This window comes from Trichechus manatus, unplaced genomic scaffold (genome assembly GCF_000243295.1).
Source record: "Trichechus manatus latirostris isolate Lorelei unplaced genomic scaffold, TriManLat1.0 scaffold00220, whole genome shotgun sequence".
In the NCBI taxonomy this organism is placed as follows: domain Eukaryota; kingdom Metazoa; phylum Chordata; class Mammalia; order Sirenia; family Trichechidae; genus Trichechus; species Trichechus manatus.
The window spans coordinates 2,810,679-2,822,960 of NW_004444156.1; the positions used below are offsets into that span (position 1 = coordinate 2,810,679).

The window sequence follows — 12,282 nt, forward strand, 5'->3', positions numbered from 1 at the left end:
CCATTCTCTGTCAGTTTTCTCACTCCATTTGGTGCTTGGCTGAGTTCTTTATCTCTTCATTTGATGTTTTAGGGTTTCAGGATTGTTGTTTTCTCTGTTCGGCTTAGTTTTTCAGATCTTTGCTGTGGAGGGAAGGCGTGGTGCTTCTGCCTAGAGTGCCATTTTTCTGTAGATTTTTTCTTAAGAATGAGAAGACTCATACACAAATTTTGCATCCTGTGAACAGGGGAAGTTCTACTTTGTCATATAGGTCACTATGAGTTGGAATCAATTTGATGGCACGTGACAACGGGCATCCAATAAACTGAGTAAACCAGTGGTTGTCTAGTCGATTCTGACTTGAGACCACGTGTGTCAGAGTAGACCTGCACTTTGTAGGGTATTCAATGGCAGATTTTTTTGGAAGTAGATCACCAGGCCTTTCTTTTGAAGCACCTCTAGGTGGACTCCAACCTTTCGGTTAGCAGCTGAGTGCATTAACCATTTACATCACCCAGGAACTCTAATAAACTGAGTAGCCTACATCGTAAAAGATCTTTGGGACAAGATTGAATGCATAAAATATTCCATTGAAACATCATGAATTCCAAACAAAAACATTTTTAAAAACTAAAATATACCTAAAACAACCCAGAAAACTGAGGAACTCCTAACTGCAAAGGACTAAGAGCCAAACTATTCAATTTACAGTTCTTAACACCAGCGCATTTTCTGGGTGATTTCTATGAAGTCAATTATGTCATTCATTAGAAATGTTGCTGCTGAACTTATCAATATATAATTGTGATGGATTAAAATAAAATATCAATATTTTTCAATATCAAGTGTGAAAAATAATATATTGTACACCTGTGACTCTATCACCCATCTTAAGTTATAAAACATCACAAACACAGTTGCAATCCTCTGTGTCCCCCTTAACAATCACATTCTTGTTTATCTCTAAGGTATTCCTATCTGGAATTTGGTGTTTGTCATTTCCACGCACGTTTTTATAGTCTTATTACACACCGAAAGCTGAAACAGCACTCTTTTCCGTATTTTATCTTCAGGATTTGTTGAATTGATTGGATGTGGGGTATGAGAAAAAGAGGAGTCAAGGATGATTCCAAGATTTTTTTCCTTGAACAGCTGGAAGAAGGATTGTCATTTGTGGACATGGGGAAGATTTGGAGAGAGAAGGATTTTTTGGCAGGGGAAGAAGAATCACAAGCTCAGTTTTGGACATGCTAAATTTGCTATGCCTCTAAGATATCCAAGTCTAGATGTCAAGTAGGCAACTGGATAGTACATAATGATTTAGGGTATGGACATCTTAAATTTTATTATGGACCACAAACTGTTCTCCAAATTATTTGTACCAAATTACATTTTGTAGTGCAGTGACAACACTTGTCAGAATTTTTCCTGTTGATAATCTGATGTTACCATCTGATATCTCACTGTTGATTGTATTCTTTTTCAATAGCAATACTCCTGGCCTAAGCCATCTGGATCTTAACTTTACAAGTGCCATGTTTTCATAACCTACAGGTTATTGGTAATGTTGTCCTGGTTTCCAAAACCAAAGAGGTCAGCAAATGGTATATACCGTATATTGATATCCTTAAAAATGAATGACAAAATGAATAGCTGGCTTAGTTGGTACATCGTATATATTTGTATAATCTTTTGAAGAATCGGGAATTTCAATAGATGAGATTGCAGAGACTTGATATGGCTAATCTTATTTTGGCTTTTGATGATCAAAGTCTCAGAAATTTAAACTAACTGGAGGTAGTGCTGGGCTTGATCATAAACAGAAAGGATTTAATTACTTTAATTACATGTATTAGTTAAAACTTTATTGTTGTTGTTAGGTGCTGTCGAGTTGGTTCTGACTCATAGTGACCCCATGCGCAACAGAATGAAACACTGCCCGGTCCCACACCATCATCACAATCATGTCATATTTGAGACTATTATTGCAACCACTGTGTCAATCTATCTCTTTTTTGCTGATCCTCTGCTTTATCAAGCACGACATCCTCCAGGGACTGGTCCCTCCTGATAACGCGTCCAAAATATGTGAGTTGAAGTCACCAGCCTCACTTCTAAGGAGCAGTCTGGCTGTACTTCTTCCGAGACAGATTTGTTCGTTCTTCTGGCAGTGGTATAGTCAATATTCTTGGCCAACACCGTAATTCAAAGGCACCAATTTTTCTTCAGAATTCCTTACTCATTGTCTAGCTTTCACATGCATATGAGGCAATTGAAAATACCATAGCTTGGGTCAGGCACACCTTAGTCCTCAAGGTGACATCTTTGCCTTTTAACACTTTAAAGGGGCCTTTTGCAGTAAATTTGCCCAATGCAATACGTCATTTGATTTCTTGACGGCCGCTTCCATGAGAGTTGATTGTGGATCCAAATAAAATGAAATCTTCGACAACTTCCAGATTTTCTCCATTTATCATATTGTTGCTTATTGGTCCAGTTGTAAGGACTTTTGTTTTCTTTATGTTAAGGTGTTACACCTTAACATATAGTTGAAATTTACTAGGATAATAATGATTACCTAATAGGCATCTTGGGGCCCTGGTGGTGCAGCGGTTAAGGGTTTGGCTGCTAACCGAAAGGTCAGCAGTTCAAATCCACCAGCTGCTCCTTGGAAACCCTATGGGGCAGTTCTACTCTGTCCTATAGGATCCCTATGAGTTGGAATTGCCTCGACGGCAATGGGTTTGGTTTGGTTTGGTTTGAATAGGCATCTTATGATCAGATACGAGTAACCCTACTTAGAATATTGAAGTACATGCTTGGACTATTGCTGGATTCCAGTTTCACTGCAATGAATGGGTGTTTCAAAGTGTTTTTTTGTCTTTTTCTTTTGATTAGGTACACATTTACCTCACAGTTTAATCTGAATATGGAGATACACTTGGGCCGTGATTCATAAATCGTGAATAGTTTGTCTTGTTTGTAATGTTTGCTGGAGAAAAGCCCAGATTTTAAAGCATTTTGACTATGTTAATTGACCAGCATTAACCTACTGAAACAAAGGGAATAATAACCATAAAGGATAACACAGCCTTTTTTTCACGTAGAAAATATATTGTTGACATTATCAGGCTGTCATTTTCTTTGAAGCTATTTGGGATATGAACTCCAAGCCCGCTAGAATTTTTTTTTAAATGTGGAAATTCCACTCCTTCCATTTCTGAAGCTTGTTGGTAAACTACACACAATTAGTAAATTAGCAATTACAGTCATTAACCACTGAAATACACGGACAGAAATCAGATGATTTGAGTTATAGTTCAGTCTCTATTCCTAATTATTTTTTTTAAAAAAAAAAACGTTGCCGTCGAGTTGATTCTGACTAACAGTGACTCTACAGGACAGAGTAGAACTGCCCTATAGGGTTTCCAAGGAGCAGCTGGTGGATTCGAACTGCTGACCTTTTGGTTAGCAGCCAAGCTCTTAACCACTTTGCCACCAGAGCTCCAATTATTTATCTAGTACTAGGCAAATCATTCCAGACTTTATCTCAGTGTTCTTATATTTAAATGATTTAACATGTGATTGTCATAATGAAGTATTTTGAAAGAATAAGTGAAAACATAAGGCTTAATTTTTATAATCTTAAAGGTAATTTTAAACTAAAATTGTTCATGGATTTTTCACTAACTCAGAAATTTGAGACAGGAGAGAACAGGGAAAGTAAGCAGTGTAAATTCTGAACTAGGACACGAGATTGTGAAACGTTAAGCAATCAGAAAAATATATAAATTCTGATTTGTTTTTGCTTAATGTAATAACTCAAGTTGCTAAATTAATTTGCATATCATTTGCATGCCTGAATTCTATATAACCTCAATTATTACACCCGAACTTTTCTTCCATCAGCTTTTTTCTCTCTTGTTGAGGTTTTGTTGGAACTGTGCAAGAGTAAAGGAGAAAAACTGAGTTTTTCCAGTGCTATTTGTGGTTATAACTGGTATTTGTACAATGTGGGTGAAGTGATTGTGTATAAAGTAGAAATGCCTTCAAGTGACTGGCTGGCTTCCATCCCATTGTTTCCCTCAATCCTCCCGTTAGCTAGAATCACTTCATCTACATTTGTATGTTTCATTATAGCCAGGTTCTTGGACCAATTGGTTTCTATTTAGGCCAAATTTAAGGAAGACCAGGCCAGCAGCTTAGCAGTCCAGCACTCAGTCCAACAATTTATTTCCCTATCCTGGACCTAGCACAAGCTTAGTCACTAACATGTTATCTAATCAGGCCTGAGGCTCTCTCTCCTGCTCTGTTTTTTTGCACTTTTTGAATCAATGGTTCTATCTTTTACTTGCCTAAACTCTTGAAGGGTAGGGTTTTCTCCCCATGCCCCAGTCCCTGTATCTGGGTCCTGATCCCTGGTGCCCTATTTTCCTGTGGAGCATCCCTTTTAAGTAAGCCTAGACTTCCATTGGCCAACTGTCAGGCTCCTTTGCATCACACTTCACTCATCTCCCAGTACAGCGACAACTCCCCAGCACCGAATGTCTCTGCACTTACCAGCCAGCTGTCTATGGGCCTCTTTATTTCTTGCTCCATCTTCCTCTGACATCCTTTTGCCTCTCCACGAGTTCTGTCACCTGCTTCTGGGACCTTAGGACGTGGCCTGCCAATCAATAGATCTGCCTAACCTCTGGGTCCTGGCTCCCGTGGACTGACCCAGCCTGAGTCAAGTGTAAATGCCCCAGGACAGGGAACTCTTTATTCACAGTTTCCTTCCTTATATAAAATTCCTTTCAAAGAAGGATTTGTCTCTTTAGACTGTTGATTGTCTCATGTGGTCAAAAGAACTCAATGTTCTTAGCATTTGGTGCGCTAATAAATAAATAGCATAGAAGATCAAGATCTTTGGAAGAGCAATTAAGAAAACCCAATGCACATCTACACTCTCCTTCTCAAAACAAAAACTCAAAAGGTAACAACAGTGGTGACCGACAAACTCTAAACAACGGAGCATTCCCATCAAAGCCTTTATGACTCCAGAAAGTCACAGTTTGTAATGACGGATGAACATTGGGCATGGACTTCGGTAGACTGGAGACACCACAAGAAAGCTAGTTAATAACATTATACCAATAATTAAATTAATGCCCCCCCCAAAAAAAGCAAAGCATGAATTTTACGGCCCCTAGAATTGACAGTTAACTGAATTTACTTACTCTTGTACCTTCTTGTGAAAATGTTAACTTTAATCCAGTATTTATGGTCTGCTCACCTGACGTATTCCTTTGATTCTAAGTAGACTGCTTTTTGCCATTTTTAAAAAGTTAAGATATACTTACTTGTGACTGTAAGCCACCCGGAAGGGGGCTTATTTTGTAGGCAAATATAGGCGGAGCCATATGGAGCTTGAAAACCTGTGGCACTGTTTTGAATGATAGGTATTTCTACATGAAGAAAATTATTTGTCCCCAAGATTACTGGCAATCTAAAAATTTTTCATAAAATCTGACAGAATGACTCAATTTTATTTCGCTCATAGGGAAAACAATAAAGAAAATTTTCTTCTGTGGAAAAGACATATAAATGCAGAGTTTAGACTATTTAAGCAAATGATCGCATTAGGAAGTTTTTACTGCCCTCTGGTGTCAGTTCTGGCAGAAAATAAAAAGTACAATTACCGTAAAAAAATGGCTCAAGGTGAATTTGTTGAACAAATCGGTTGGGGGAAAAAAAAATGGCGCCTCTAGTTATGTAACTTTACAGCCAGTAACGCTAATGCTTACTTCATGTTTGCAAGCAATAATCTGTCCAGCTAAAAAAGCACCACGAGAAAAGTACGTAAGGTGAGAGGTATAATAAAGTTCATGATTCACGTTATACGTTATACTAAGTTAATACGAAACTACCAGTGTTGCGATTTTTTAACCAATGATGTCTGCTTTACCAGTGCCAAAGTTCACAGCTTTGAATTTAGTTTTTTTATTTATGTAATTTAGGTAAAACAAAAAACCCGTTGCCGTCGAGTCGTTTCTGACTCACAGCAACCCTAAAGGACAGAGGAGAACTGCTCCATAGGATTTCCAAGGAGTGCCTGGTGGATTCGAACTGCCGACCTTTTGGTTAGCAGCCGTAGCTCTTAACCACTACGTCACCAGCATTCCCAATTTAGGTTAAGTGTTCTTTATTAATAAAAGCAAAACTTTTAAAACAAATGATTGAATGGCTTATTTTTTGTAGTATAATCCTAATTTTGAAACGTTATTTTCACTTGGTCGTGTGAAATTAAGAAATGAGAAATAATAAAGGTGAGAGCCGACACTATTGGAAGATTTCTTATGTGCAAGGCGCCGTTTCGTTTTTTACACACATTATTTCATTCAATTTTCATAAAACAAAAAGGCGTCGGCACTATTATAATTTCCATTCCGCAAAAGAAGAAACTGAGTCACAGAGAGGTGAAGGAACTCGCCTAAGGAGACACCATGGCTAAAAGATGGTGTCTGATTTCAGGGTCCCTCCCTTTAACCTTTTCGCCCAGGAAAATCCTACAATGAAGGAGGACGAATTTATAGAAATGATAATGGACGTAACATGGTAGTATGTTTGTTGACTCCCGCTAACTCTGCCCACTCATCTCATTGCTATTTTCTGCTGTATTCTTGCGCCAGCAGCCGGGCCTGTGCATGAATAACAGACCTTCGGCACCCAGTATGGTTCATCAAGTCTGTTTTCTTCATTAGAGAAGTTCTGCCTTCTTTGGTAACATCGCACTGGAGACATGTGGGCGTGTCTAGCTTTACCGAATGCGTGTCAATGGAGCCTACGTCTTAGACCAGATGATTTATTTGGGGAGTAACCTTGCGGTTGGCCTCTGCACACCTTTTAGTTGTACTGCCAGACAAACGGGATTTTTCTAGTTTAGACACTTTCAACCATCATCAGCGGCTCATGCTCAAACATATACACATTTTCACAGTGCTTTCCATAAATCAATTTCACATGTTAAATTTCCCTGGTGCCTATTATTTCCATAATCCTCTATCGCAACCAGTTTGCTGTTTGTTCTCCTCTGCGCCTTCCCTCTGAGTTAGCACAGATCCGCCATGACAACAGATGTACTGGGGGGAACACGTTAACAGGACCACTGTTTGTGATTCTGGGATGCTTTTTGCCTTGTAACTACTTGGTAACACTTTACCTCAGGTTCTAGAAGGGCTGACTATAACCTGAAAACTTATCTCCACCCACATCAAAATAAAACCCAAAGTCAACACCAATCATTAGATGTTCACAGCACCAGATTCTTACCTGACTCGAGGAGTTGGGTTTCCAGTGACTCTGCACTCCAAATAAACTCTGCTTCCTTCTGCCACTTCCTGGCTCCTCAGCTTTTGGATGAATCGAGGCGCGGACGGGCAGTGGAGTGCACTCTGGGGTGGTGGGTGAGAGACGCTACTGCGTGGCACGGCCCGGTCCTGGTGGGCCTGGTAGCAGTGCCTGGCCTCGGGCACCTTCACCTCTGTTTCTGACTCCTGTTGGTCTTCTGTGGGGCTATGGCTGGCTGAGGCACTCATCAGGGCCGACGGCTGGGTTTTAGGAGACAGGTACCCACTGTCTGGTGATGAGGACTCCCCATTTGGGCTTCTGTTTCTCGGCTTTGCAGCTTCTCTAAATATGGACGTCAGCTCTTCAATGAAATTAGCTGCCTTGTCACACAGCTGGCTCTGCGGGCCAGTCTTACCTTGATACCTTGGTTTGGGCTTTACGGTGGTGTTTGGAGTTTTTCCACCCCGTTTTTCAGCCTTTCGGAGGCTCCGGATGTAGCTGGGCCTGGCAAGCAGGGGTGATGAGGCAGGTTTCCTCTTTGAAACAGGTGAAGAGATACTCTGAGTTTGTTCTTCTGCCAGAGGCTGGGCAGGTGTTGGCCTGGTCTCCTGGGGTCTTCCTGAGGAGGTCTGCTCACCCAGCTTGGCCTCCTGATGGGAAGGATTTTCACAGAGGCTGACAGGAGAGGTGTTGAAAATCTGTGAGACCTCCTTTTCCGAGTCAAAATCTTCCGTTTGAGAGTTGGCTATAGCTCTCCGGGCCAGGTCAAGACTCTTGTTTATCTCTTCCTGGCTGAGAAAAGCAGATAGCTCGGGGAAGAAGTCAGCATTCTTGCCTTCTTCCTGCACGTCTGACAGGGAATCGTAGAAAGAATCATGGGAGGAAGTCTCTGACATATCTGAGCAGTCTTCATACACTCTTTGTCTGCTTTCGACAGGAAGGCCAGAGGCACTGAAAATCAGCTTTCTTCTCGTGTTCTGAAAGACAGCATAGATGGAACTGCTGTTAGTGGTAAAGGAGTTTTTTTAAAAATTTTTTTATCACAATCTCCTCTAAGTGAAGAGAAGCATTAAAGTGAACAAGTATACTTCTTATTATCATTTTTCTCTAATGTATAAGTTGGAAGAAGCATCAAGATGAAGTAGGTACAATTTTCACTTTTAATTTAATAAATGCCCTGTTAGTGAAGATCAAGTACCTTACTAACCCACCAAGAAAACCCACTGCCCCCGAGTCGATTCCAATTCATAGCCACCCCACAGGGTTTATGAGGTTGTAAATCTCTGTGGAAGCAGACTGCCACATCTTTCTCCCACGGAGCTGCTGGTGATTTTGAACTGTCAACTTTTTGGTTAGCAGTCGATCGCTTTACCTTACCTACCAGGGTTGCTAATTCAAGACAACATGTGTAGTAGGCACGGTGAGTGACGTAGGGGATTCTCATGCACTTCCCAGAGTCTCCTGTTTCCCTTTCTACGTTCTTCCTTATTAAAGTTCTAGCTTCATTGAATGTTAGAGTATTATATTGATATTTTTAGTCAGTTTGATTCTGCTCATCTGCCCCTAAACCAAGGAGCCCTGGTGGCGTAATTGTTAAAGCAGTTGACTGCTAACCGAAAGGTTGACAGTTGGAAACCACCAGTGGCAGGGCTGCATGGGAGAAAAACACGGTAGTCTGCTTCTGTAGAGATTGACAGCCTTGGAAATCCTGTGGGGTCACCATGAGTCGGCATTGACTTGATGGCATTGGGTTTGGTTTTGGTTTGGCCCTAAATAATTTGGTTTTCATTTTTTATTTTCAATGAAATATTTGAAACTTTATCATCTGACTCTTTTCTTGTGTCCAGCTATGCTCGTTTATATTCATTCATTCAACAATTAATCTGACATAGTTGTCGCTCATTCAACAATTAATCTGACATACTGTCGCTCACCGACAATGTTTCAGGTGCTGGGGATACAGCTGTGTTCTAAACTAGAGGTCGGCAAGCTTTTCTCTAAAGGGCCAGATAGCAAATATTTTGGAGTTTAGTCTCTGTCTGGACTACTCGACTTTGCCCTTGTAGGCATAGACAATATGGAAATGAAGGAACACGGCTGTGTGCCAATAGAAATTTATGAACGCTTAAATTTGAATTTGATATATTATTTCTATGTCAAAAATATTATTCTTCCTTGGAATTTTTTGTAACTCCTTAAAAATGTAAAAAGTATTCTTTGGTTGCAGGCCATACAAAACCAGGCAATGTGCTAGATTTGGCCCATGGGCTAAAGTTTGCTGACTCTTGATCCAGACTGACAACGTCCTTGTCTTCAAGGAGCTAAAGTCATGTGGGGCGGTAAAGGGAGGAAGTGGAGCAGACATTAAACAAATAATACGTAAATGATATAAATGTCTGATAAGGCCTCAAAAGAAAGTAAAAAGAGCTATGAGGACTGCAAGCGTCTAATCTTATCTTCAAGGACACGTAAGGAAACCATGTGCCTTCTCTAGGACATTTATATAGCGACATCACCAGAATTAAATAAAAAGCTTTTCATTATCTGCAAAATAATTGAGCAGCAGTTTAAATCCCATTGCTATTTTGAACTAAATATTTTGAGGTAATGACTCCCCTGTTACTCGTAAGTGTGCTGTTCTTTTCCTAGATATTGTTCATAAAATAATAGGCAGGACGGTCTAGAAAGTTTTAGAAGATGGGAAGGGAGAGACTCTGGGGCCAAATGTATGTTTTTGTGCTAAAAACAAAGCAGACCATATTTTCATCTCTTGCAAATTTTTTTTCCCCCTTGGAAGAGCAGCTGTTTTCTTGTCCTGAGGGAAATTCAGACTTTACATTGAACTTAGTTCTGAGAGAAATTGGGAAACATTTTGTCTCAGTCACACCTATAGCTGAAAATCCAGTTAGGTAATTGAAATAAACCTTGCGATTCTTGAATTGACCAATTTCTGAAACAGAAGCTGGGACAGAAAATAATGTACTCATGGAGTATCTACTCCATGCCAAACAGTGTATTCGGTACTGAGATATAATTTTGGAAAAGACACGGTTTTTGCCTTCGTGGAACTTACAGTCTACAAGGGATACAAATAAGTAAATAGGCATATATAACCTAGTTTGTCAAGTGTTATGATGTGAGAAGAACAAAGGGCTATGTCAGCACCTACAAAGGACACTGGGCTTGGGATCAGGAAAAGTTTTCTGGAATAAATGAAGCCTAAAGGGTCACCTGAAGGACAAAGAGGGGTCAGTCAGGTAAAGACGATATTAGTAGAAACACATACAAAAACTCCCAGCTTGGAGAAGGCATGGAAGACTGGAGTAACTGAGACAAGTTCAGCTGAATAGAATCTAGCTCAGTATGGGGAAAATGGTTGGAGGTAAGGCTGTCAGGCTGTGGCAGCAGAGGTAGCCACACATGAGCATTTTCGTGGCACAGTTTTGGCTGGGTGGTCTCCAGGCTTCATTCTGTGGGTTACCTCAACTCCTATTAATAAATCTCTTTGTGCTTACGTTGGCCAAATAATATCTCTGTTGCTTGCCACTAAAGAACACAATTGATTGTTCCAGTTGTTAGTGCCGTGGAGTTGGTTCCGACTCATAGCGACCCTAGGTACCACAGAACGAAACACTGCCTGGTCCTGCACCATGATCACAATCATTGTTATGCTTGAGCCCATTGTTGCAGCCACTGTGTCAGATCATCTTGTTGAGGGTCTTCCTTTTTTTTGCTGACCCTGTACTTTACCAAGCATGATGTCTTTCTCCAAGGACTAGTCCCTCCTGACAACATGTCCAAAGTATGTAAGCCGTAATCTCATCATCCTTGCTCCTAAGGAGCATTCTGGTCGTACTTCTTCCAAGAAAGATTTGTTCATTCTTTTGGCAGTCCACGGTATATTCAGTATTCTTTGCCAATGCCACAATTCAAAGGCATCAATTCTTCTTCGGTCTTCCTTATTCATTGTCCAGCTTTTGCATGCATATGATGCGATTGAAAATACCATGGCTTGGGTCAGGCCCACCTTGGTCTTCAAGGTGATATCTTTGCTTTTCAATACTTTTGCAGCATATTTGCCCAGTGCAATGTGTCTTTTGATTTCTGGACTGCGGCTTCCATGGGTGTTGATTGTGGATCCAAGTAAAATGAAATCCTTGACAACTTCAATCTTTTCTCTGTTTATCATGATGTTGCTTATTGGTCCAGTTGTGAGGATTTTTGTCTTCTTTATGTTGAGGTATAATCCATACTGAAGGCTGTGGTCTTTGATCTTCATCAGTAAGTGCTTCAAGTCCTCTTCACTTTCAGCAAGCTAGGTTGTGTCATCTGCATAAAGCAGGTTGTTAATGAGTCTTCTCCCAATCCGGATGCCCCATTCTTCTTCATATAGTCCAGCTTCTCAGATTATTTGCTCAGCATGCAGATTGAATAGGTATGGTGAAAGGATGCAGCCCTGACGCACACCTTTTCTGACTTTAAACCATGCAGTATCCCCTTGTTCTGTCTGAACAACTGCCTCCTGATCTATGTACAGGTTCTCATGAGCACAACTAAGTGTTACGGAATTCCTATTCTTCACAATATTATTCATACTTTGTCATGATCCACACAGTCGAATGCCTTTGCATAGTCAACGAAACAGAGGTAAATATCTTTCTGGTATTCTCTGCTTTCAGCAGGATCCATCTGACATCAGTAATGATATCCCTGGTTCCACGTCCTCTTCTGAATCTGGCCTGAATTTCTGGGAGTTCCCTGTTGACACATTGCTGCAGCTGCTTTTGAATGATCTTCAGCAAAATTTTACTTGCATGTGATATTAATGATATTGTTCGATCATTTCCACATTCGGTTGGATCACCTTTCTTGGGAATAGACATAAATATGGATCTCTTCCAGTCAGTTGGCCAGGTAGCTGTCTTCCAAATTTCTTGACATAGATGCGGGAGCACTTCCAGTGCTGCATCCGTT

General features: G+C 40.5%; 1 protein-coding gene across 1 annotated transcript in view; it reads right to left on the bottom strand.

Annotated features, from left to right (window-relative positions):
• Positions 1-8,416, bottom strand: part of PALLD (palladin, cytoskeletal associated protein) — a 450,487-nt gene extending 442,071 nt beyond the window's left edge. The window contains exon 1 of the mRNA XM_004388882.2: positions 7,291-8,416. Within this exon, the coding sequence (XP_004388939.1) occupies positions 7,291-8,204 (914 nt within the window). The 5' untranslated portion in view covers positions 8,205-8,416. The remainder of the gene's footprint in view (positions 1-7,290) is intronic.
• Between the last annotated feature and the right edge of the window lie 3,866 nt (positions 8,417-12,282).